Consider the following 25,846-nt stretch of genomic DNA (forward strand, 5'->3'; position numbering starts at 1 on the left):
GACGGAGCCACGGCATTCGGTGACTAGGGGAAGCCAGGTAAGTGTCCACGCTCGGTCCCATCCCGGCTTGGGGACGCCAGGGAGGGAGGCCAGCCGGGGCTGTCAGGCTGCCCGCCCCCTCCCCCCTCCCCCGGAGAGCTCAGATGTTGCCCGCGGTGGTGGAAGAGGGTGTGTGGGTGTCAAGGACTCACAGACCAGGCTCTGCTGTCAGCTGGGAATGGATGAGGGTTCCACACTCTGCTTCTGAGAAAGGTGAATTAGGAGCTGGAGTGGGGGGCGGTAGGTGAAGGGGAGAAAGAGGAAAAAGAGATGCGGGTGAGGGGTTACCGAGCTAGGACCGACCTTGCTTGAAAGGAAAGGAGACGTGGCAGGCAGGGAAGTCGGAAAGATGAGGCAAGGGCGGGAGGGGCTTCTCAGCAGTCGGGGCCCTTTCGCTGGAGTCTGGGGCCCTTTCTGCAGGAAAGGGGGGTTGTCCTCGCTTGATTTTTCGGCTGGTCTTCCCGAGGCTTTGCCCTGGGGGCAGCAGCCGCTGGCGAGGGTGGGGTGTTTCTCGGCCCGCAGTTTTCTACAGTGGGTGCTAAGGAGGAGAAGGGGGAAAGGGGATGTAGAGGGGTGACGGCCAGGGCGGGGGCGAGATAAGATTTGTCGGGGGGTGGGGTAGCAGCTGGGGGATTGGGGCGCCAGGGTCGGGTCACCATGGGATACCGGCTCAGGCTCTGCAGCCGAAGAGAAAATCCAAGAAGCCGGCAAAGAAAACCACCCCCCGCCACCACCCTTGGCACCGTACCCCTCCCCCCAGGCCCCACCACTCCCCGCACCGCCTCCCCCGGCCGCCTCGTGCTGCCCCCTGCGTTGGGACGACCGACCCACGGTTCTGATTGGTCGGAGACCGGGAGGGGGAGCCGAGGGCCGGATTGGCTGGCGGGGCCAGCGCAGGGCGGGGCGGCTGATTGGCGGAGCTGGCCGAGGGGCGCGCTGCTGATTGGCTAGGGACGAGGAAGCAGGAAGGAGGGCGGCGGAGGCTCCGCTCTCGGGGAGTTTGTGGGGGAACCGCGAGCGGCGTAGCGGATCCCGGAGCCCGGCCCCCGCCGCCCGCCCGTCCGGCTGCCTGCCCCGCCCGTCCGGCCCCCGCCGTCCGCCCGCCCCGGCCAGGCGCTCCCGCCCCCCCCGACGGCCCCGCCCGGCCGCGGCCCCCGCTCCGCCCGCCCGGCCCCGGCCCCCAGGAGGAGGCGCTGACGCAGCAGCGTGGAGCCCGGGAATTGAGCGCCCCCGGGGGGTTCCAGCCGCCGGATTCCAGCCCGGCCGGGGCCTGCGGGCGCCCAGAGCCGCGCCGTCCGCGCCACTGTCCGGGTGAGCTAGGGGCCGGGGTCGAGGAAGGGCGGGGGGGGGAGGAACGAGCAAGCGAGAGGGAGCGAGCAAGGGAGGTAGACGAGTGGAGGGGAGAGGACCGGCCGCCCGTCAGCGCGCCCCACCGAGCGCGCCGCGCCGCCGCCCCCGCCAGCCCGGGAAGGGACGGACGGACGGACGACGCGAAGCAGGTGCGGCCGCCCGCTTGCTCGCGCCGCCTCCCTCCCCCCGGGTCCGGCGCCACAGTCCCGCCATCGGGGAGCGTAGCGCGCCTCGAGGTGACAGCCCCCGGGGGCCGCCCGCCTCTCAGGCTGGGGGCGGGGTGGGTGGCGGCCGCAGGGTGGCAGCTCGGCCGGGCGGCGGCGGCGCGGGCGTCCCGGGCCGCGGAGGGCGGGAGGACGCCGGTCGTTTCCTCGCCGCGGTGGAGCGGGCTCGCCTCCGAGTGCGCGGGCGGCAAGGCCCCCGCCCCCCCCGGCGCGCCCCCTCCCCCATCGCGATCCCCGAGGCAAGGGGCCGCGGCCGGGGGCGGCGCCGCGGGATCGCCCGCTCAGGGTGGGGGGCGCCCTCCCGCACTGGGAGCTGACCGGTTATTGCTGGATGGGGGGCTGGGGCTGGGGGCCACACCGGGGCGGCGGGTAATGTAGACCTGACCCTATCGGGATGGAAGGAAGGGAGGCGCCGAAGACGGAAGGGAACCGGTTCGAGAGGCAAGCGTGGGCCGCGGGAGGCCCGGCGGAGACCGTGCGGAGCGGCGGCCGAGTCCGAGGTGGGGCGGGGGGGATCGAAGTTGTCAGACCGCCTCCAAGTGACAGCGGGACCCGGTGCTCGAGGCCCGGCCTGGTCTGGCCCTGCCCGCCTCTCCGCCTCTTCTCCGGGGCCGGGGGCCAGGTCAGGTCGGGCCCGAGGGGCCCACTCCTCGGTGAAGCGCCGGACAAAGGCGGCGCCTGAGCGGGCGCAGGTGGTGGCGTCGGGGAGGGGAGCAGGTCCGAGCCACCCACCCCGAGGGGCGGGCGGCAGGGCCGGACTCTGCCCCAGGGATTGCGGGGGCCAGGGTGCCCGCCGGGAGAAGCTGCGGCAGTGGTTCACCGCTCCAGCGGCCGATCACCTCCCGGTTCTGGGAAGAGTGGGGTCGGCTGGAGCAGAGGGGCAGAGGTGGGGTTGTGCACACGGTGGGCCTGGCCGGTGGTGACTGGGTTAGGTGACAGTCTGGTGAGCCACTTTAGAGCCTGCTAGGAATGAGGGGTTTCAGCAAGCAGAGTCTGCCCATGAGGAGAGGTTTAGTCTCATCTGGGACATCTAGTCGCCCATTGTCGACAGTCTTAAGAAGGTAGAAGACCAGTTGGATTGGAGACTAGGAGATTCCCCCCAAAATGTGCTCCAGCAACCCATCCACAACTGTTTTCAGCACTTTTCTTTAGCCAAGAAGATACCTACAAAGGATAATAAGAAGCTGGAGTTTATAAATCCAGGCAGGAATTTAATGATTAAATGAAAAGGTTCCAGTCTTTTTCCTTTGTGGCACCCGAGAGACTTTCCCACTACCCTCTCCACTCCCATGTCTTCTGAAAACAGGAGAAAAGGGCCCTAGAGGGAGCACATGTCCTGGAGGGACATCACTGTCCTTGGCTAGGTAGAGGACACTTGGGAACCAGTGACTTAAGCCCTTGAGTGCCTCTGTCCCCACCAGTGATCATTTCTAAGCTGGATGCTGTTTTCCATTTGTAAAAACCCACTCAGAACTCTCAGGGCTCCTCATGGTTCCCTATACCTCTTTGAAGAGTTGGGATCACAAAGACAGGGGGACTGAAGCTGTTCTTGAATGTCCACTTTTGCTGAGATTCTGGGTTCAGGTCCCACCTCAGGTAGCTGTTGGTTAGGAGCTTCTCCCAGCTGAGGCCCATTGTGGGAAAGCTGCATGCCAGTCTTGTTTAGTACAGGCAGGGAATTAATTCAGGGCCACCCTCCGACCCCCTCCTCAGAAGGGTCTGTACCCCAGCCTGGGTGGAGTTGAGGCTTGTGAGAAAGGGAGGTATTATCTCATGCAGGAGACTAACGTTTGTTCTGAGAGGATTTAATTGTATGTCTAAGATTCAGAGAATGATGAATTTCAAGGCCTTCTTGCCTCCTTTAGGGCTACACGGTATGTGATTTCTTTTGGTGTCAGTCAGATGGGGATGACCTGGTCTGGCCACTGGAATATAAAGGGGAATTGCGTCTTTGACAGGCTCTTACCTGGCCGGAGACTCAAGTCAGTCTGGTCAGGTGTTCAGGAGGCTTTGCTCTGGAGAGTTTACTCCAGGGAAGAGTTTCTCTGCTTTTCACATCTCCCTCCTTTCCTTCCTTTCTGTTGTTCTGCTGTCCCCATGGCAGACCTGTGTTGTCCTGGTTGCCTTTTCCCTCCTGCTTCCTCTGGCCCTTCTGATCCAGTCTGTACACAGCTGCTAGATCATTCTTCCGAAAGCACTCCTTCACCCATGTCATTCCCCTGTCCACACGCTTTCAGTGGTTCTTCTTTTCCTGCAGCCTGACCCTAGATGGATCCCTTAGGCTCTCCCTTAGCCGTGCCAGGCACAGTTCTCTCCCCGCATCTTTGTTTCTGCTGCTTTCTCTAGTTGTCCCCAGTGAGGAGCCTCTTGCCTTCCTCTCCTCCCACCTGAACCCTACTCATCTTTGTCAGTCAGGCCACTCCAGGCCACCATTGCTTGCCTCTGAGATTGTGACCCTGGATTTTATAACATGGTGTCTTCTCAAGTGGTTTTGTAGGTTGGAGGTTTCTTAAAGACAGGGATGTTATGAGTGTTAAAGTAAATGTGTGTGTGTGTGAGAGAGAGAGAGAATATTTTAGGATTTCTGGTATACTGCTCTGCATGCTGTTTCATTGAATGAATAAATGCAGTTGGCTGCTTAGTTGATTGGGAACAGGGGAAACCTTCCCTTCTTCCCAAGAAATGCTCAATATGGAGTCCTTGGTGGTTTCCAACCTATTTTGTCAAAGGCACATAGATAGGGCAATGTTTGGGGTGCTTTAGTGTGGGGAACAAATGAAACTTAGCTGTTGTTTCTGATACTTCGGCTGGTGGAGAGTCCATCCTGTGGATTGCTCACATGACACCGTATAGACACAACTTAGAAAAGGGCCGTAATGCTGTTTTGCTCCTACCCCGCCAGGCCATTTTCTGCACCCGGCTTTGCTGCTCTTAGGCAATTTTCCTTGTTGTCCATGCTAAATGAATCCATATGTTTTATCTCTTCTCAATCCTGGGTGTAAATGAGGGACAAAACACGGTTTTGAGAACAGAAAAGAAAAAGATTCCTGGGTCTGGCCCGTGGACAGGACTTTTGGGACTGGCATTGGAAGAGGTGTTTATCACTGACATCAGAGGCACAATCAGCCCCACACCGGACCCACCCTATCGAAGGGAAAGCTATGATCCCAGCTCTCTTGGAACTTCCATTTTTGTTTACCATCAGACCTTGGACCACGGGATGGGAAAGAGAACTGGTGACTGGTTTGACTCTAGACAGTGAAAAAATAAATTCTGCATCCACCCCCTTTCCCCCAAACCTCCCTTTTGTGCCCCAGTTTGATGATTAATGGGCCAGCATTTCCCTTCCAAGCGGGAAGGCCACCCCTCACAGTTGCCATGGCAATGCAGACCGCTCCCGTCAATTAAAAAAAATCCCTACTACTTCTCTCCTCCTTGCTTCTACTGTGGCAGGAGACAGGCTACCTCAGAATGCATCTCCAGGGCTCTCTCCTCAGCTGCTCAGGCTGTTTGGCTGTGCGTCCTAGAACACAGTCCTTCTCTCTTTCTGGGGTCTGCCGGAGTTTCATGACCCTGAGCCAGTTGTGCCCATCTTGGATCCAGCAGCCCCTGGAACACGTCTGTGAAGAGGCAGAGAAAATGACTGTTTTTATTCATCCACAATGCGAATTAAAGACCAGAATGAGCCCTCGGCTTTCTTTTCTTTGGGGGTTAAAAAAATTCCCTTCCCACCTTTTCTCTGATAGGTAGAGGTATAAGTTGGGGATGGTTTTGACATCCATAAAGGAAGTTTCAGTAAACCTGGAAGGAATTCAGCCTTCCAACATACATACTTCACATTGAAGTTGTATGGGGATTTTCAATTTATTGATTGTCGTCTCTTCCAACCTCTCTATCCTAGCATTTGGGAGGACCTGTGTGTTTTCATTTTATCTGTCCTTAACTCCTCTTGGCCTTGCTTCAGCAACATCTGGCCTCAGTGCCCTGTGCAAGGTGAGTCATTACAGAAAAAAAAATCTTAAGGGGAAAAGTCTCTGGAGTTGAGAAGTAGCCTGTGTTGAACTAAGGCTGCCAGCCGAAGCTGCTGGGTTTATGGAGCATTATATGAACAGCCCCAACATTAAAGGGCCTCCTTTTTATGAATGGGTTGTGAAGAATGTAAATAAAGCAGCATCTCTCAATGGGGAAGCATTTTACATAAGCAGTACTACCCTGGCCCAAGTATTTATGGGAATTTGCTAGCACAGTCTGGCAAGACTCACTTCCTTTGTGAACTTGCCATTGTGCGGGGGACTTCGGAGGGACAAGGAGAGTGCTTCGTTCGATACCGAGGGCAGCCCCAGCACTTCTGCACTTCTGGGTCCATGGCCTTGACCAGATGGGCCAGCTCATGGCTAGAGTGCCTGTTAACGTTGAAAAGGCATGAAATACAGAGAATATTCAAGAACTCGTGAAGATTAGCAACGGAGGCTCCTGATGCCCTGGGCCCTGAGATTCTGCAGCTCCTCACCCTCTGGGCTGCTTCGACCTCCCCAGGTCAGGGGTCCAGGGAGATCTTGATGGATGAAATCCTGCCTGGTTTTATGGGAGGCACCTCACTGGAATAAAATGGGCCGGTTTGAATTTCAGCTCCTTTATGTTTCCCCTGCCCACCTCCTGGTAGTACCACTAATGAGCAGTAAACCGGTTAACAGGGAGGAGGAGGAAGAGGCTGCAGAGGCCTGCTCCGGGGCAGACGGCTGGCCGGACAAGCCCCCTCAGCTCCACGGAGCTCCAGTCTCCCCCTCGGCTTTGCGGCTTTACCAAGCTGAGCAGCGGCTGCAGGCCCAGGGCTTCCAGTGGCAGAATTGGTGCCCTGCCTAGGCCATGTGCTGTAGCTGCTCAGGACCAGAGGACTGTGGGTTTGCTGAGCAGGCCTCAGGGCAAAGTCATGCCCAGGACTTTGTATTGTGTCCTGGGAAGGATTTTTGTGCAGATTCCATTTTTCCCAGTGGGAAACACCTGCAGAGGATGGTTGGTTATTCACCTGACTCAGCGTCCTACAAGAAAACAAAAAACATTGTCCTTGAGAGCCTCTGCAAGCCTGATCCACCAGGAATAAACAAATGGGTTTGTCTATGAGCCTTTCTGAGATTTGAAATGGGAATTTTTTTTTTTCCGAGGCACCGTGACCAAGTTACCTGAACGGAAGAAATGATAAGTGACTCCTCGTAGTTAACAGGATCAGTGCCAGGCAGAAACTTGGTGTCTACATCTTTTTTTCACATCCGTTTCTTTTCCAATGGGTTTGGGGGGACAAGGTGCTTTGACCCCCTGCCCTTGGTTCAGGAGGTGGGACCTTAAGGTATGCTTCTGCCTTTTGTGACCCCAGGTTCTCACCTGGAGTGGTGGTGGCTGCTTCTCTTTCCTTTCCATCTCTGACTCCTGTTTGCTGCCGCCCTACCCCCCACCCACCCACCCCCAGTCCCCCCATGAGGCTCTTTCAGTTTCCTGCCTGCAGAGGAGAGGGGTGGCCCACCCTTGGGCCCTTCTCCAATTTGAGCCTCGCTGTCTAATATGGGGCGGGGAGGGAGGGAGATTCAGTTTGTTAATCACATTCTCGTCTGGCCAGGTGGTTTAGAGGTGAATTATTAAGGTTTAGAGGATCCTTGTAGAAATCATGGGAAAGGTGTTAGGGTGCTGTTTGATGCCAGGATACCCTAACAGGTATGCCAGAAGGGCAGATGGAGTCACATTCCTACTAGAGTCAGAGTTGGCAGGCCCTCCTCAAGAAGTGAGGGGTGTCTCCTGCCGTGTGCCTGGAGGGGTTCACACAGATTCCACAGGACGGAGAAAAGAATTATAAAGTAGATTAAATGACTATAAGACATGATCTTCAGAGAAAATTGAAAGGACTTAGATTTACTCAGCCCAAAGAGAGGTAGCCATGGGGCAGTTAATACATCTTTGAATATTAAGATGGCTGAGCACATGTCAGTCTTTTTTGCAGTTTGCGCTGGAGGGAGATTGCATCTGGTTCAAGAGATGTGGTGAGATGTGTGGGAGCCGTCTATAGCCTTCTCTTTTGGATTTATTGTAAAATCAAGACAACATCCCTTCGAAGCCCTTTACCCCTTCCTAGGATATGAAATGGATCTCTTCCCAAAGCGCATATGAGAGTTGACTGGGGACTCTGAGCAGACTTTGCTGTAGAAACAATTTGTAAAAGTATGTGTATGTTCTCTGGCCCGCCGCGCCATCTCATTGGAGTACATCTTCGGTTCCTTTGTGATGTCAAATCAGGAAAAATGGCTAAAAAGTTCATACCAACAATTGAAACAATACAGAAAATGTGAAATTGACTGTGCAAGTTGATCTGGAACGTTGGTCCGTGAGCCAGCCAGCTGTCCTGTGTTGCAGTGGGGGTATGGGCTTCGGGACTGACCCCACCTGCCCCGCCTCTACCCTCCGCAGCACGGGAGTGTGGGCAAGTTCTTTTACCCCTGTGTACCTGTTTTCTCCTTGTTTGGATGAGATGGTGACAACCCCCTTATGTGAGGATACATTGTGAGGATAAATGAAAGTGAATGTCACACGTTGAGGGTGGTGCTGGGCACATAGTGAGTGCTTGACAAACATTAGCCATCCTGTTAGACTAGAAGCCTCGGCGGTGAATCAAGTATTCCCTACCCTGCACACTTCAGAGATTCGGGGACTGATACCGCTGGTTCTTTGCGGCTGAGTTCCCCTGAATGTCTGTGACATTCTTTGTCTCGATACAGGTGTGCCTCCAGTTCCGCCCCTGCTGGCTCAGTGCTTTGGAGTAAGAGGTGGAACGAGAGGAGCATTTTCCTGAGGTATAGCTGGGCAGGTTGGGAGAGAGAGGGAAGAGCATGGTAGCGGAAGAGGGTGGTGCTACATAAATACACGAGGTTACCTTCAAGTAGCCCTGTTGAACTGTTGATCACACTGAAGAGGCACAGTGGACTCCTGGGAGTTGGGGAGAGTTGGGGGGGGAGTCAGAGTTCCCAAGTGATGCCGTCAGTCTAGAATAGAAATGTTAAATGGGGTGGAGCAGGTGGGCAGCCAGATCTTTGTTCATTCAGCAAGCTCTTATTAAGCCCTGTGGGTGAGATTTAGTGCTAAGGCAGGCAGGGCCCACCTGTCCCCATGGAGCTCGCATCCTAATGAGGGTGGTACTAATCACTTAGTTAATTAGTTACCTGTGAGGTATTTGTGTTGGCTCCCCGAAACTCTAGTAGGGTTTGCCTTGTGGTTCTGACTGTGCTGGTGGAGTGTTGGGAAGGCCTGGTCTTGGGTCTTGTTCTTTGTTGCTGGCTTACTCATGAGGTGAGCCCTCCACCAGGGAGTCTGAGGGCAGAGCTCCCAGCTTGGCCTGGCCAGCCAGTTTTTTCTGTTCAGGACAAGAGATAGCACCTCCAGGCTTGGCAGACCATCTTAGAAATCTAAGTTGTTGGTTCCTGCAGTGTCCTGGTGGTTGAAACAACACATATTCTTTGCTCTCCTGGGCAAGTGTCCGGAGCAGGCTGATGAGCTATTGTGTTTTTTGAAGAATTGTGTGTCAGAAGCATGACATTTCCTGTTGGTTTTGTGGAGGGCCTGTTGCTGAGCTTTGGAGGGCCTGTTGCTGAGCTTTGGGGGTGCCCTGTCTCTGTTCCTTTTGATTTCTCCCCCACTGTTAACTGCCCGGAGCAAACGGGTCCTGCTCCAAGAGTGGATGTGCTTCCGGCCCAGCCTGGGCACTGTGGAGTGTGGGTGGGAAGGTGTGAGGGAGCCTTAGCCTGGAACTCTCTTGTCCCCCAGGCTGGAGTAATCTTACATGGAGCTCCTAAAGGTAAGTCTGGGAACGGTTGCATTTGTCTCCTGCCTCAAGAACTTCAACTTTGGTCTGTTGCTCCTTCCTACATCCAGATATTTATGAAGCAAAGTTCTCGGGCCGTTGTTCCCTCCCTGTGCCTGCCCAGCAGGAGGCAGGCCCTGGGCCAGTGTCAAAATGCAGACCCAGATCCGATTTGGCCTCCGTGAAGCTGCTGTGGAGCCAGAGGTCCCCACGCCAAGCCCCAAGCACCCTGTTACAGTCCTTGTCATGCTGTCTCGTTCTCTTTCTCCCTACCAGTCCAAGCCCCAATTTTTTCGTCTCTTTGGCATTTTTCTTCAGCATTTAGCCTCATACTTGACATACAGGGGAAAAGAGTGAGCTTGTATTGAGCACCTTTTGTATCCCAGGTATTCTGCTAGGCACACATTCTCATTTAACTTGATCATCATAACAGCTTTGCTGTATAGACAAGAACACCAAGGCTTAGAGAAGTTTAGGCTGTTAACCAGCCCCACTTAGGATCAGCGGCAGCATGAAGTGGCTTCTAGCAGCTGCGGGTCTCACATCTGCTGTGTTGAGCCACGGTGAGAGGTCAGCCAGTGTTGGCTGAATGAGTAAGGTCACAAGAGATGCTGTGTGCCTGGGAATGAGCAGCAGGTACTCTGGCTTAGCTGGACTGGCACCTGCGGATGCGGGTCTACCTTGTGTGCACAGGGGGTGTGCACCAGGAAGAAGCTGGGGAAGGCATATCACCTAACGAGTGTACGTGTGCCTTTAAGGAAACCCTCTACAAACTAGTTTTGCATTGCATGTGATTACCTTCTGATTTGTCAGGTTAGAGTTTCTTTTCTTTTCTTTTCTTTTTTTTTTAAAGATTTTATTTATTTATTTGAGAGAGAGAAACAGCATGAGAGGGTCAGAGGGAGAAGCAGGCTGAGCCGGGAGCCCGATGTGGGACTCGATCCCAGGACCCTGGGATCATGACCTGAGCCAAAGGCAGTCACTTAACCAACTGAGGCACCCAGGTTAGAGTTTCTTAAAGCAGAGCACCATGGTATGACTAAAATACAATCCCCTCTGCCCAGTATCCTCGTTCGGTGGTCCACGTGTGTATGTTGACTTCTAGATCCTAGGGGTACACTGTCTCTCTCACTGTCAGCCCCTACCTTGCCCCGCAACCAGGGCACTGGCAATTTCTAGTGAGGAGATTCCTTCAGCTCTTCTGTTATGGCAATTCTCATATAAAATCAGAGAGTCCCTTTATAGTTTGACTCAGAACTCCCCTTCCTCCCCACTGAGATTTGTGTTCCTTTACAGTAACAAGAGGCAGGCTGTCCGGCTTTGCGTCTGAAGCCAGAAGTAAGTGGGGTTCTGGATACTTGGGTGCAGCTCTGGGCCTGTGTGTGTGGACCCTCCTGCTGGGATGGTCATAGCAGACAGGAGCAGCCAAGATGGGGGCCGGGGGCTGGGCCAGCCGAGGTACCAGACGCAACATGGCGTGGGTGTGAACGTTTGCTGCCGGGGTGCTGCCACCTCTCTGGGCTCCTGGGGGCCTTGAGTGTGAAGTGGGAAGAGCAGGTGGTCTGACAGGCCATAGATCAGCTTGGTGCCTCCAAGGACGGACCCAGCTCCTCAGATGGCCACCAGACCCGAAGGCACTCCATAAAACGAGCTGTTTCCAGACGGGTCGGGCCAGTTCCCTCTGGTGGCGTGGGTGCTTCCTGCCGAAGTGTTGTAGGATCCCAGCCTGACTACAGAGTGAATTAGGTGCCCACAGTCGGTGAGGCGGGGCCAGTGGCCAAGGCCACTGCTTTCTCTTCGGGGGCAGCACCCTGGAGGCTTGGGCACTTCTACTGTCTGTGGGTGCTCATGCTGAAGCAGCAGTCCCACGGCGGGAGCTGGCAAACGCACGCCTCCTGACCCCATCCCCTGGGCCTTTCACCATCCAGCTGAGTATTTCCCAGAGGCATGGAGCTGTTGTTCAGGGTTTGTTGGGGTATAGTTTATGCCCCTGTCCTCTCATTGTGTTGTAAACAGAGCCCCCCACGAGTCCCTCCCCCCGCCCCCAGTGTCTCCATCTTTCTCCGGGTTTGACACTTGGGTGTCTTTAGTAGAATACAAGCAGAGCAGAGTTCAGGTGCAGGCTGAGTTTTCCGATTTCTCACAGCCCCCACGGCTCCAGGCCCCTGATGTGGGGAACCCCCCAAGCCAAGGGCACACTGCCCTCCTCTGTCTGTGGGTCCGGAAGGCAGGGTGGGGCATCTGCTAGCCTGCCTTTGCGGAGACTCCTGTCATCCTCACCACCACTCTAAGTAAGTTCCTTCTGATGTATCCGTTTGAGATGAGGAGTCTGAAGTTCAGGGAAGTTAAGCTGTTTACCAGGGGCAGAGCTGGCTTGCAAATGTGGGGCTGCCTCCCTCGAAGGCTGGCTTCTTTCCAGTTTACCGGCGTGGGGGGGATTCAAGAGATAACAGCCGTGGCTGAACCTGGCTTTATCATAAGAGTTTCAGCAGCTTCATGAAGTAGCACCAACTACATTTAAATGAACAGGAGCCTGCCTTTGTGGTCTTGCTGCGTTTCTTCTCTGATAGGAGATTTAAGAAGCTCAGTGCTCATGAAAAGCTCTTATTCCTTTGGGGGGACGTTACGCCAAGAGAGCGTGCACAGGAAGGCAGTGCTTAACTCAGTGCCAGTTGTGTGACTTTGGGTATCATCGAGGGAGGCGGCTTGGGTCCGGGCCCTTCCTGACCCTCACCCAGGTGACTACCTGGTCTGCCTTTGCCTGAGACCCCCCTGAATACTTTCCTCCTATGAAAAATAAACCAAAAAGCCTGAAAAGCAGAATTTAAAGCGCAGTGGGTAAGAGAGGTTTCAGGAAGGGTAGTAGGGCAGAGCCCTGGGTCCTCAACCCCTAAGAATGGAGGTGGGTGTACAGTCTAGAGCTGAGTAAATGAGGGGTGGGGGAAGAGCTGTGGTCAACGTCTTCCTGCCCCAGGGCAGCCCCTGCTTACAGGAGTGATCTGGGCTTGACCCCCTGGTGTTCCCTTCAGTGCTGCCCAGAGCCCACACTCCCCAGGCCTCTGACCCTCCCTTGCACACAGCCGCTGGGGTGTGTCTGCCTGTGAGAGTGGGCCCCGTGCGTGATGCTGCTGCAGCCTGAGGGCAAAAGCCAAGTCCTCCCTCCCTTTCTGCTCCTGTGTGGGGAGGACTCCTAGTCCTGGTCAGACATGGGATGCGGGATATCGACGCTTCAGCTGGGCCTGCTGGGCCTGCTCTCCCCCTCAATTTCGTGACCCACAGTGCCTGGGCCTGTGACGGCCTGTTTGCTGTGTTTAGAATACACTTGTGATTTTGGATTCAGCCTGTGGTTTGCTGGGTCTCTGGCGTGGAGGACACCGGCCGGCCACCGTCCTTCATGGCAGCTGGCTGTTTGCTCATCGGAGCTGGGGACAGTCAGACTGGTTTTCTTCAGTGCGAGCTAACTTGACACAGTCTAGGTGAGCAGTGATATGCCCTGGGGAGTCCCTCCTAGGAACCTTCTCCCAAGGGCACCGGACTACCTATGCCTGGGAGGGCAGGGCTTCCCCGAGAAAAGGGTGGTGCTGCGAGAACCCACGCACCCTTGTCTCTCGGCAGTGGTAGGAAGCTCCTGGCTGGGCTAGTGTGTGGAGACAGGACAGCAGGAGGATTGGCCCAGCTGGAATGGGCACCACGCCTCCTGCTTTCCCAGGCTTTCCCCCCGCCGCCCCCCACTGAGCTGGGCCACCCCTGCAGGTTAGAGGGGTCTGGCAGTCTGGGAGCCCCCTGCACCCAGCCCCACCCCAGGGAAAAGCTGCATCTGAAGTTCTCACAAGTCCGGCTTCAAAGCATGACTCATACTCGCTCTCCTCAGATGGGAGTACCGTGAGGCAGGCGGCAGAGACCCCAGCCTGTCCTCAGGACGGTGAGTGACATTGCTGCCTTAGGTACCACATGAAAGGAGTTCTCTTGCTGGTGACAAGGGGTTCGGTGGATTCAGGAGAAGCTAGCAGGAAGCTCTTGGGCTTGATTTGGAAATGTGACGTGCACCCTGTGATTTACAGACTTCTGGGATCTGGGGACAGTGGGTGTCCCTGAGGGACTGGAGAGCTGAATGGGAGGGAAAAGAGGAAGACACTATAGGGAACACGTCCCCAAGTTCAGGGGACAGGCTCCCCTCCCAGCCTCTCCCTGCTGGGACATTTTGCATGTGGAGAGGAGGAGTCGGAGAGGGTGGGACCAGTATCCCAGAGTCCACCCTTGCAGCTGGTCCACCAGCAAACTGGGGGCATGGGGGGGCAACTACGGGACAGGCCAGTCAGCCCTCCACTCCGAGTGCTTTTGCTTGCCAGGCTTGCAAGCACCTCCCTGAGCTCACTCTCTTTCCCATCTGGCCCTTCCTTGCTCTGTACTTGGTGTCCATGTCCGTAAAGGCCACAAGCCCAGGTGACCTCAGCCTTGGCCCCCAGCCATTCCCAGGCCTGACTCCTCTGGTAACTTGGGGCCTGTTGAGGGGCTTCAGCTCTTGCTCAGCTGTGCGGTCTGTGGTCTGTTCACGGATCCTCTGTCTCCAGGCCCTTTGGGGGTGGGGAAGGGCTGGGCCTAGGCTTTCCTAGGAAATACAGATGTGCTTCTTGTTGGGGCTCCTCCTCCAGCACAGGGGTGCCCCGCGTTTGAGAAAAGGGCCTGTGGATTGTAAAGGATGCTTTTTCGGAGTGCAAGGAGGCATTGCTAATAAGCCTGCTGAGCAAACAGGAATGGGGGGCCACCCTGCATGGGGGGGTGGGGGGGCAGTGTTAGGGAGCCTAGCAGACACCTGGGATTTTTTAGGAGCTCTCCTCTATCTGTGCTTCAGGGAGAAATGGGTTTGCCTCCTGTGCCTCTGTCTTGCCCCAGCCTGGTCTCTGGGCAGTGGCAGGGCCCAGCACATGGCCAGAGCTATGCCTGGCACGGTGCCTCCCTTTTCCAGTTTTCCGAGTCCTTTCTGAGCCTGACACCCACGATGCTCTCAGCCTGGTTTTCCGAACTCTTTCTCAACTAGTACAGTGTGTGTGGGGAGAGAAGGTACCCAGTGACCCCAGCCACTGGCCCACAGCCACAGGAGCTAGCTGGGAAGGGCTCAGGAATTCCTGGGAGCCTTCAGGCTTGGGGCTTTCAGGGTTAAATCCTGGCCCAGCAGGGACTGCTCCCAGCCTCTCTGGGAGAGGGAGTATGAATAACAACAGCAGTGGAGAAATCAGGCTGGAAAGCCTGGGCCTGCTGGGTGGGGAGGGGGCTGCAGGGTGCCTGGGAGGGCAGAGCCTTGTCTGGCACCTTGTTTGGCAGCACCTTGCTTTGGACTGGGGAGTAGGTAGGGAGTGAACAGCTCAGTCGTCTCAGACCACTGACACTGACGCCTCCACCCCCCCACCCCTGCCAGTTCATTGCCTTGGCCATGCCAGCTTCCAGGTTACAGCCCAGCTCTGGCCTCTCATTCAGGACGGGGCCCAGGCTGCCCCAGGTATGTTGGGGGCAGGGAGAGTATTTGCTGAGCAGAGTTAGGGGATGCTGCCTGGTCGTGGGCATTTTCTATCCAGGGGTTTGGGCTTCCTGCCATGCCCCACCCCCCAGGCCTCTTCTCTGCCTGGCATCTTGCCTACCGGGAGGGAGACCTGAGAAACAGGGCAGGGCTAGCAAGGCAGCCCAGGTTTGGTTTGTCGGTTTGTCTCCAGTTAGTTCTTGTCTTTGATGCTTTATTTCCCTAACTCTTAGAGGCTGTTGCGTGGGGTTCCGACCCAGGAATGCTGGCTCCTGGGCCTGGCTGAGACCTCCCCTGACCCTGGACTCCTCACAGCCAGACCTTCCCCTTCAGGGGGCTTTTCCAGCAAGACCCAGGTTATGGCTGTCCTGCTGTACGTGCCAGGCAGGGTGTCCCCACAGGCTGGACTTTGTTTTTCTCTACAGCCCAGCAGGCGGGTTCCTCACCTTAGCTCCTCACTGTCTCTGTCCTTATCTTCCTGTGGCCAATCTCAGAAGCCCCAAGATGGGGGAAGGGTTGCTAATGTTATTGAAGGAGCAGATGGGCTCCCACCACCCCAGCCCCATCCTGGCTTGGTGTCTTCAGAGCCTCTTCCTGACCTGTGATAAGTATCTAGCGGGAGAAGGACAGGTAAAGAACTGAGAACCTTGCCCCCAACGCCTTCTGTCTTCTGACCCCAGGGTCTGCATCCTTCCATAGGCTGTTGAAGGGCTTAGTTCAAAGAAGGACCCTAGGCTAAAAGAAGAGTGGGGCAGCCAGTCCTTGCACAGCTGTTGGTATCTTGACCCCACTGGACCTTTGCACTCTGGAAGAGGGGTCTTGGGAAAATCCAGGCTGTAGATAGGGTGAGGGTAGGCCAGAGTTACCGAAGGGGGAGGGCATTGACACTGGACGGGCTGCAGCAGAGGAGAAAGCAGGCCAGGCAGGTCACGGTGGGCTTCTCCCTTCTGCCCTGCAGATTGGAAGTACCCCATGACACACACACGGAGGAAGTCCCTTCCCATGCTGAGTTCGGGCCCCTCTGGCCGCCAGGAGCCCCTGCAGATGGAAGGCAGCAGTACGGAGCCGGGGGCAGAGAGTGTGGAAGCAGGCATGCCCGAGAGCCCGGGGCACCTCACTGGGCGCCGCAAGAACTACCCACTGCGTAAGCGCCCATTGGTCCCTGAGAAGCCCAAGGCCTGCAAAGTGCTGCTGACCCGCCTGGAGAATGTGGCTGGTCCACGGAGTGCAGATGAGGCTGATGAGCTGCCCCCTGACCTGCCCAAGCCCCCGAGCCCAGCCCCATCCAGTGAGGACCCTGGCCTTGCCCAGCCCCGCAAGAGGCGCCTGGCCTCCCTCAATGCAGAGGCCCTCAATAACCTGCTGCTAGAGCGGGAGGATGCCAGCAGCCTGGTGGGCACCCGTCGCAGCCGAGGGGGTGACTCTCACCGCAGCCGGGACCGGGCCGCGGGGGGCTGGTCCTCCTCCAAGAAGCGGCCCCGGCTCGAGGACCTTGGAGGAGGAAGTCGGGACCTGTCCCCAGAGCCAGCACCAGATGAGGGTGCCCGTCGAGATGGTGACCCAGCGCCCAAGAGACTGGCCAGCCTGAATGCAGCTGCCTTCCTGAAGCTGAGCCAGGAGCGGGAGCTACCCTTGAGGCCACCTCGTGCCCACCCAGAAGCAGATGGGCGCTCCACAGAGCCACCGGCGCTGAGGGCTCCGAGGCCAAAGTGGGCTAATAAGGTCAATGGAAAGAACTATCCCAAGGCCCAGCAGGGCCCTGGCTCTGGGGAAGCTGTGGGCCCACTCGGCTGGCAGAGGCACCCCGAGGAGCCATGGCCATCCGCCACCCCTCGGGGGCCAGCCAGCCAGCCACCTTACCAGCCCCTGAGCAAGGCTCTAGAGAGTCCCTTGGGGCTACGCCCCCACCTGCCTCTGCTGATGGGCGGGCAGGCAGCCTTGAAGCCGGAGCCTGGGCGCCCAGGCGAAGAGTCACCTGCCCCCAAGCAGGAACTGCACCAGCCTTCTTTCCCCACACCCCAGCTGTCCCCCCTGCCGATGCCTGGCAACCCTGCCCACTACAGTGGCCTGTGCGGTCGACCTGAGCTCCCTGCACTAGGCAGCTTCTACCTTTACTGCAGCCAAGATGGGCTGCAGTGTGGAGGCTACGCCCCCTGCCCCATGCTTCCCGAGGGCAAGTTGTCCCCAGTGGCTGCACCTAACGAGGGGCTCCTCTTGGCACCGAGCTCAGTGCCCACAGGCACCCCTTTCCAGCACCCACCCTGGGGCTCTCGCTACTGCTCTAGCGAGGACACTGGAGTGAATGGCTACAGCATCTGTGAAATGTTGCCCCCATCTCTTACCCACATCGGCACTACCTGCGGCGGCTGCCCCTACAAAATGCCTTTTGCAGCAGGTAAGCCTTCCTAGGTGCGGGATGTCCAGTCGCAGCAGGCTGGGCCATGGATCGGCGTGGGGCTCCTTGAGGTCTAGCTACTACGTGGGAGGTCGGGGGCTTTGGGAAGGGAGGCCTCCCCTAGTTTCACGCCCCAAACCGTGGAGTAGTCCTAGAAAAGGAGCCCGTGTCTAGCTCTTAGCTCTGTTCTATCCCCACTATCTATGGGGATTTCTTGGCGTGGCAGGTAGCATTGTGGTAGTGGAGGGGGCAGGGAGAGCCACCCCTCCGTCCCCATCAGGGTGCCCGTTTTTCTACTCTTGAGTAGCAAGTTGCAGGTTGAAAATAGGGCTTTTGCCAAGTTGCTCTTGTGTCCCTCTGCCTCCGTCAAGGAGAGCTAGAATTCTACCTTGCAGGAGCCCATTCCATCTACGTGCTGGCCTAGTTCAGCATTCATGGGAAGGGCGGTGGGTACCAGGCCCCGTGCCAGCCACAGGAGGACTCCTTCGCCCTGGCCATACAGGCCTTGAAGGGGAGGTAGTACCCAGACGTAGCCTCACCTTGCGAGGCGCTAACAGAGTGGGCACACGCCAAAAGCAGACAGGCAGAGTCCTCTACACAGGCAGGATGCTAACAGGGCCTAGGGCTTTGGTGTCTGCCTTCGTAGCAAGGCCCGGACACCTGAGAGGCTTCCACTGCAGCTGGTGGGACAGCCCCCCACGGGGCTCTCTCTTCCCCCAAACTGGCAGAAGTGTCCTCCCATGCCTCTCCAGGCTCCGTCCCTGGCTCCCGGGTGGAAATGAGGTGACCAGAGCCATCCTGTCTGGCAAGTCTGCCCTGCTGCTGGTGAAGTGAGAGGCCAGGCCTTACCAGGGCTCTCCCTGCCACCACCCCACACCCCTTCTGGTAGGGGTCTATAAAACAACTTTATAGACCAGTTGACTCTGGCCAGACTGGTTGTTTCAGGTTTTGGCGTGACTTGGAGCTCTAAGAAATGAGATCAGGCTGCTGCTTGGGCTTTTCCTTCTTTTTTGCATCACTCTCCCAAATCTAGACCCCTCATCCGTGGGACCCAGGACCCCGCCCCCTCGCCCTGGAACCCCAGTAAGCACCACGTGCCAGGTATTGTTCCGAGTGCTTTACATGTGGGAGGCCACATGGCATGTAATTGAGTACAGATTCTGGAGCCAGACTGCCTGGAGTGAAATGTTCTCCCCCACTTCCTTAGACACGTGACCGTGGGACAAGCCAGTAACTGCTCTGTGTCTCAGTTTCCTTCATTATAGAATGGTGGTCATGGGACTTACCTCGTAGGGTTGATGTGAGGCATTGATAAGAGAAACACCCAGGACCCCCATATGATGGTTGCCGCCCCTCCTTCTGTTGCAGGGCACTAAGAGGTAGCGTGGCTTGCCAGAGGTCACACAGCCAGTGAGTGGCAGGTCTGGGACTCATATCCCGGGCTGACCTCGGCCCCCCTGCTCCTGAGCACTGTGGGAGCTCTGGAGGAGATTAAGTCAGAGCTAGAGACAGTGTTCCCATTACCCCCCACCCCCTTCTTTCAGGCTAGCAGGGGGAGATGGAGATGGCTGTGGGCCAGTCTCCAGGGGCAAGAAACACCCTTGGCCAGTCACTCTGATGGTCCACCTTAAAGGCCCCTGACTCCACTTGCCACCTCGCCGACCTTCGGCTTCACACTCAGCATGACGACAGGAGCAGGCTCTGAAAGCAGGGGCACCAGTGAGGTTACTGCTCGTCCTCACCTGCCCTCACCCCCTCTCTCCTTTTTCCCAGAAGGCTGCAGGTCCCTGGGCCAGCTGGAATTTACTCTCCCAGAAGCCGGCCACCCTGCCTCACCTGCCCACCCCCTCCTGGGATGCCCTGTGCCCAGCGTGCCACCTGCAGCAGAGCCCGTCCCCCATCTTCAGACACCCACCTCGGAGCCCCAGACAGTAGCCCGCGCGTGCCCTCAGAGCGCCAAGCCTCCTAGCGGCTCCAAGTCAGGTCTGCGCACAGGCTCCAGCTGTAGGCACACGGCAAGAAGCAAGGCCGCCTGCAGGCCCAGCCACCCCAAGCAACCACGTGTCCAGCGCCCGCGCCCACGCCGCCGCCGCCGCCGCCGCACTAATGGCTGGGTGCCCGTCGGGGCTGCGTGTGAAAAGGCTGTCTATGTCTTGGTGAGTGCCAGCTGTTAGCGCCAGGGGAAGGGGAAGGTGGCTGTGGAGACATAGGACCTGCTGTGAGGGGATCCCGGGAACCCTTGGCTCTAGCTTCTCTGGGAGGTGATCATGCTGGCCCAGCCTGCTCCCCTAGCCCCGGCTGGTCCGGTATCGCGGGCCTTGAGGAGGTGAGGGGGTGCACAGTCAGTCGCGGCTGGTGGCCGCCATCTCTTTGTCGCTGACTCTTAGGGAAGCCATTTCAAGTGTCTTCACCTCTCATCCTTGATCATGCTGTCTCTTCTGTCCTGGCTTATAAAATGGAGGACTGTCCCAGAGGCTTTTTGGATAAGTGTATGTGTAGGGAAAATTGGGCCAGGCAGAGAAAATGAGTGATCCAGGAACATCTGGGTTGAGGAAAAGAGTATCGACTAAACTTTATTGAGCTAAGGTGTTTTCATCCTCACCGCTACCCTGTGAGGTGCGTATCCCATGTTCCTGTCCTCATTTCACAGATGGGGAAACTGAGGTGTAACGGTAGATTAAGTAATTTGCCCAGGGCCATGCCACTTTACAGTGGTGGTTTAAAGGTCAAAACCAAATTGCCCCAATAGGAAGTTTGAGGACCTTCTCAATGTTGGGGCTTGGAGCAGGAGAACTGGCTGTTGGGTTGTGTTGGTCACAGCACAGCCCCAGAAGCTTTAGGCCACTTTCCCACCCCTGTTCCTATTTTTTATCCTTTCTCTAGCCATGGGGAGCTCCCACCCCTATCCCGGCCCTAAAAGCCAGGCTTAGGGAGAAGAGACCACTATGCAAACTGCTTTTATAGTATTCCATCCTCAGTGGTTTGACTGCCCGGAGGAAAGCACGCAGAGAATGTCTTCCGCTCACTCCCTCCTTCCTCCCCTCCTCATGAGCCCCTTTGTGTCGTTGGTTTGTTGCTTAGGATGAGCCAGAACCAGCCATCCGAAAGAGCTACCAGGCGGTGGAGCGGCATGGAGAGACGATCCGAGTCCGGGACACTGTCCTTCTCAAGTCAGGCCCACGAAAGACGTCCACACCTTATGTGGCCAAGATCTCTGCCCTTTGGGAGAACCCTGAATCAGGTACCCCCTGCCCGCAGTCTCACCTGGCACTGGTCTCCTCGTGTTCTTGGCACGGAGGCTGCCTTCCCCTCAGCCGGCATCTGTCTGCTGCTGAGGGCCACAAGATGGCCTTGTGGTTTGGGTCGGATCAGCTCTTTAACCTTCCCGGCCACCAGGACCTGGGTACCTGTCCCCCTGCCTCACCTGTCAGTACCTTTTCTCCCTTCTTCCTCCATGCCTGACAGCATTCCAGGCCCCTGCATTGCCAGGCTTGGCCTGAGGCAGGGGATATGGGTGGCTGAGCCTGTAGGATTGGCCCAGGCATCGAAGTTGGATGATCGTCCTGGGCAGGTAGCCAACCTGCTTGCCTGTCTGAGTTACTCTGGGGTTGCCAGTTCAAGCCATGACTGCTTCTCCTGTCCTCCTAGGAGAACTGATGATGAGCCTCTTGTGGTATTACAGACCAGAGCACTTACAGGGAGGCCGCAGTCCCAGCATGCACGAGGTGAGTTGCCTGGCAAGTGTATCGGGGAGGGCAGGGGTGGGAGGGAGAAGTTGTGGCACCAAGAACATGGTATGGGGAGGCAGCCACGGGCAGTCAAGTCATTGTCACCTTGGACACCACAGACGGGCCTGGGTTTTAGCCTGTTTTTGCAGCACTGCCCCAATTCACATTTCAAAGGGAATAGTAACTTTTTCCTTGAAAGGGGGAGCAGGAAGGAAGACCCCCAAGGGCATGCGAGAATGGGAGCACGTGGCTACGTCCTCATGGCCCCAGGAAAGGGGAGGTGGGGCCGCATCCCTAACCCCCTTTGCCGCTGTGTGTGGCCCGAGAGGGAGGAGAGAAGAGGCTCGGGACAGCCCCGGGCACGCTACCGAGCAGTGTGCTAGGAGAGGTAGTGCTGTCGGGTGTGGTCCCTCGGCCCCTGGCCTGGGCTCCCCGGCACTTCTTGCCCTTGCTGGACCTTTCGTCTCATGGGGAAATGGGCACCACTTCCCCTCTCCTCCCCTGGGCTGAGGGTGGGGGTCAGGAGGCTGATGACATGGGGCGGGGGGTGTTGCTGGATAGGCCCCTGGCTATTCCTGAGTAGGATGGGACCTGGGAGGAGTGCCCCGGGGTGGGGCATGCTCCCTGGCTTTCTGGGCACTGGCTGGAGTTATCTCAGGTCAGGAGTCCCAACAGAAGAGTTAATGTCGGCCTTGCTTCTGGAGTTATGTGCTTCCAACCCTGGTACCAACGTCCCCCTCTCTCTCCTTGAGCCTCTGCAGAATGAAGTCTTTGCATCGCGACATCAGGACCAGAATAGTGTGGCCTGCATTGAGGAGAAATGCTATGTGCTGACCTTTGCTGAGTACTGCAGGTGGGTACTGGCTGGCCTGCTCCTCTGGCTAGCCTCTCCCCTCAGACTCCCCAGGGCTGTTTAGGGGATGCCCGAGACTCCCAAAAGGATTTCCTTCACAGGGCCTGACCTCCCAGAATGTTCTACCTCACAGCCTTCTTCTACCGTCTGATGTTTGTAGAAGAAAGAAAAATCGTTCCTCTGAGGCAGAATGGTTGGGGCAGCGTTTGGGGGTGGTTACAGTACTCTCAGAGAACCATTGAGGAGAATTGGCAGGTGTTGGGAGGGAGGTCCCAGCAGATGTGCTCCCCCAGTGACAGAGAAGATGGACTGGCGATGGCAGAGAGGCCAGAGCCCCCAGGCCAGGGATGGAGGCAGCACCAGCCCTTGTGGGGGTAGGAGGGGAGGCCCCAGCTCTCTGGGCAGGGTGGGGAAGGAGCTGATCTTCCTTCAGAGGCGGCTTCGGTAAAGACAGCAAATGGTGTGTGTCACTGCAGATTCTGTGCCATGGCCAAGCGCCGAGGCGAGGGCCTCCCCAGCCGAAAGACAGCACTGGTGCCCCCCTCTGCAGACTACTCTACCCCGCCACACCGCACAGTGCCCGAGGACACGGACCCTGAGCTGGTGTTTCTTTGCCGCCATGTCTATGACTTCCGCCATGGCCGCATCCTCAAGAACCCTCAGTAGCCTCCTCAGGCCTACACTGGGCCTGCCCATGGGCAAGTGGGGCCCGAGGCAGGGGGCACTGCTTGAAGCACAGCACTTGGTTAAGGGGCCACAGGGGCTCGAGGCTGCTGGCCTGTGGTTCTCTTGGGGGGGAGGGCAGGGACCCCTATGGGTACTGGGCCCCTTGGGAGGGAAGGGGAGGCCAGGGTATAAGGAAAGCATCACAGCCCTCAGCTTGGCCCAGAGTACCTCTCTGTGGTTGCCTGGGTGGAGACTTGAAGAAGCAGTCTTCCCTGAGGCTGGGCCAAGCCTGAGGGGCATGGGACCCTGGGGGGGAGGGGAGAGTCCTTCAGGAATAAGGCCCAACTGGCTCTTCTTTAGCCCCCCCCCCCCGGGCCCTTCAAGGGGGGGAGGCGAGCGGGAGCCAGCTTTACCTCACCCACTGTGACCCACTGCTTCCCCATCAGCCTGGGACCAGGCTCTCTCAGATTCTAGCACAGCTCCGAGCTCCTTCCTTTGAGGCATAGAGAGCCAGAGTCTGGCTTCCAGAGCGTAGACTTTCTCTTTCTAGACTCGGGGCCTTTCCCTGGCTTCCTCCTTTGCCCCTGCAGTAGCCCCTCGGCTGGGATAAGTTACCCAGTGCGGAACAGTCATGGGTGTGGCCCACTTGTGGGCGTCAGCTTCCTGTCTGCCTCCTGGTGAGGGCCATCCAGCAGGTCTGGCTTCCCAGAAGCTAACTGGTCAACATTGGGTTTGTCATGTCTGGGAGGGCGGAAGGGAGCTGGGAGGGGGTGGGGGGCAGGGGGCAAGGAAAATTGCTACCTGATTTATTGAAGACTTTTCCTCTTGCCTTACACTTGGAGGTTGTAGGAAACCTCTTGCAGAACTTCATACCTGACTCTTCAAGCCACACCCACCTGAAATCAAACCAAAGGAGTGCTGTGGCTCCCCTTGCCCCACCACCCCTTACCCTGGTCTTTTGTAGATTGCACTAATTTACATCCCTGCGAGAATCAACACTGTATCAGTCCACAGACCTGCTGAGCTGCAGCCACTCACTCTAGGAGCTAAGGACCTGCATTTTCAGTTTGTTCCTGTTGCCCAGGGGCCCTGTTTTCACCTCATGCTGCTCCTCAGAGTAGGTTAGGAGGCTGGGCCCCCTGTTGTCCTTGCCAGGACTAGGCCTCTGCCCCCCCCCCCCCCCGGGGCTCTCTGTGAGGGGGCTGGAGCAGCCTCGTTCTATCCTATTTGTACCAAAGAGGAGCATTGGTGGGGAGGGGGAGAGGAGCACCGTGTGGTCTGGGCCCTGCTGTTAGCACTTACTCGGGGCACAACCCTGGGGGCAGGAGCCAAGGAGGGCAGTGCTCCTCCTCCTCCTCCCCTAGGAAGGGGCAGGCACAGACCCAGCTCAAGCTAAGGAGGTGACACTGGGTGCGGACAGTCAGGCTGGGTCTGGAGAGGGAGGTCAAAGCGAACCCCGAGGGCCCTCCCGGCAACCCCAGGCCTTGTGCTATCCCTGAGAAGACAGGCTGCTCCCGATGGGTCACTGGGCTTGGGGGAGGCCTGGAGGCTTCAGAGGTGAATTTACACATGGAAAGCCCAATCCCAAACCCTAGGGGAAGGGACTAGGGTGCCCTTGTATTGAATAAGCTGTTTGGAGGAAGGAGTGGGGCAGTAAAAGAGCTTGGCAGAGAGTGGCTGCAGGGGCTCTGGAGAGCCAGCCTGGGAGCTTGCTCATTCCCAGGGTGCTGGGCCCTTGCGGCCAAGGAGCCCAGCCTCACTCAGCAGGAGAGGAGATCAAGGCCCCTCCTCCCTCGGAGGCAGGGTCTGCTGCCCAGAACTTAAATGCTTTTGAAATCTCTTAGATGTGGAAATATTTTTTCGAACCTGAAAATGCAGCTGGTAGAATTTCAATGGAAGCATAATTCATGTAAAATATATTTTAGTTGATATTTTGTAAAATGCACTTTTTGTGTGTGTCGACCCTGGTTTCTCAGATCTGTATTTCAGTGTTTACAAGGGAGGGAGGACCTTTCCTCACCTCCCTTTTGACAGAGATTAGAAGTACTTCTTTAAGAAAAAAATAAATTTGAAAAATTGTATTGATTTAGAAAAGGATTGTTCCCTGTGTGTCCTGTCATCTTTGTGGGGGCTTTGGGGGAGTGTATGTGCAGAGGGGCTCACCACTCTTTATTTTGGGGGTCCCTCTTAGCTCTTGCAGTGTAGGGGCTAAGGCCAATAAATAGGGCAGGAAAGTAGGGGGAGAGCAGATGGAGGAAGGGAGACGAGGGGAATGAGAGCTTCTCGGCCTCATGGTGGCCAGAGCTACCTGCCTGGACAATGTGAAATCCTTGGGTGGCCAGCCTTTCCCTGGCCAGTAACCTGGGAACTGGTCCCCACATAGGTGCAGAGAGTAGATAGCACCTGATCACCTTGGGTCATGTCCTTGGGGAACCAGCCAGCAGAAGCTGCCCTAGGGCCTCAGGGTCTAGTCTGGCCCTCCTTGCTGAGGGAATGAAGGTCACATCAGAGGCCCAGAGTTTGTGACTGCCTGGACCTTGGTTCAGCCCAGTCTCAGAGCTGACCATACTCCATGTGGAGCAAGCTTTGTGGTCATGGGGATTCCTAGGGGGCAAAGCATAGCTGCCCCCCCTTTGTTCTGGTACGGACATCGGGGCAGGTGCATTTCGATAGAGGGTGCTCGTGGCACAGACTTACCAGACCATTGCCACCAATGCGCTGCCCACAAGAGTCCCATGAAGTGGATAGTGGCCTATCATTCTACAGATAGAAATGGTGTGGAGACAAGTGCCTTGCCCAGGGACGCCCCCAAACTAAGTGGCTATTCCTGTACTCCGACTACTTTGCTGTGACTGCTAACACAGAAGTCTCTTTGGAGGAATGAGCCCATGTTGGCCAAATTATCCAAACGTTTCAAAGGTTTTGTTTTTTTCCCCCTCTTCTAATTTATTGTTTAAAAAAAAAAAACGATTCCAGTAGAAAATAATCCCAACACCAGAAATCTACATTCAGTGTTACTGGAAGCGAGGAGCAGTTCAGTGAAGGCCGAACCTGAGGCAAACTTATAAATCAGCAGATGGTGCATCCTGAGATGCACCCCAGCAATCAGGCAGTGAGACGTTGGGAGCCCACTGAGAAGCCGGAAAGCCAGCAGGCTTCCCACTCCTTCCCCGCACTCATCCTTTGTGCTCTTCACATTGCTAGGGATCGTGGGCCATCCGTGAGCCCTCTAGCTT

General features: G+C 56.9%; 1 protein-coding gene across 4 annotated transcripts; it reads left to right on the forward strand.

Moving 5' to 3' along the window:
* Positions 1–1,197: 1,197 nt before the first annotated feature.
* Positions 1,198–24,707, forward strand: BAHD1 (bromo adjacent homology domain containing 1). 4 transcript variants are annotated; one of them, XM_028119456.2, is made up of 8 exons: positions 1,318–1,350; positions 8,375–8,449; positions 15,927–17,363; positions 19,137–19,519; positions 20,445–20,604; positions 21,012–21,088; positions 21,844–21,944; positions 22,421–24,707. In XM_028119456.2, exons 3-8 carry the CDS (start codon positions 15,941–15,943, stop codon positions 22,608–22,610), a joined length of 2,334 nt encoding a protein of 777 aa, XP_027975257.1. In that variant the 5' UTR covers positions 1,318–1,350; positions 8,375–8,449; positions 15,927–15,940; the 3' UTR covers positions 22,611–24,707. The 4 variants fall into 4 exon arrangements, with proteins under 4 accessions (XP_027975256.1, XP_027975259.1, XP_027975257.1 ...); XM_028119455.2 differs by lacking the exon at positions 8,375–8,449 and having other exon boundaries at positions 1,198–1,350; XM_028119458.2 differs by lacking the exon at positions 8,375–8,449 and having other exon boundaries at positions 1,267–1,350; positions 21,853–21,944.
* The last annotated feature ends 1,139 nt before the right edge of the window (positions 24,708–25,846 follow it).

The sequence above is a fragment of the Eumetopias jubatus genome, unplaced genomic scaffold (assembly GCF_037043125.1).
Source record: "Eumetopias jubatus isolate StellerSeaLion01/CBP00866 unplaced genomic scaffold, mEumJub1_p1.0 scaffold_7, whole genome shotgun sequence".
NCBI lineage: Eukaryota > Metazoa > Chordata > Mammalia > Carnivora > Otariidae > Eumetopias > Eumetopias jubatus.

Excerpts from the sequence above, each read along its gene's own strand:
- BAHD1 (XM_028119455.2), top strand. The coding sequence starts at position 15,941 with ATGACACACACACGGAGGAAGTCCCTTCCCATGCTGAGTTCGGGCCCC. Across the intron at positions 17,364-19,136 it reads CAAAATGCCTTTTGCAGCAG|AAGGCTGCAGGTCCCTGGGC; the intron begins GTAAGCCTTCCT and ends CCTTTTTCCCAG. Across the intron at positions 21,089-21,843 it reads GCAGTCCCAGCATGCACGAG|CCTCTGCAGAATGAAGTCTT; the intron begins GTGAGTTGCCTG and ends TCTCTCCTTGAG.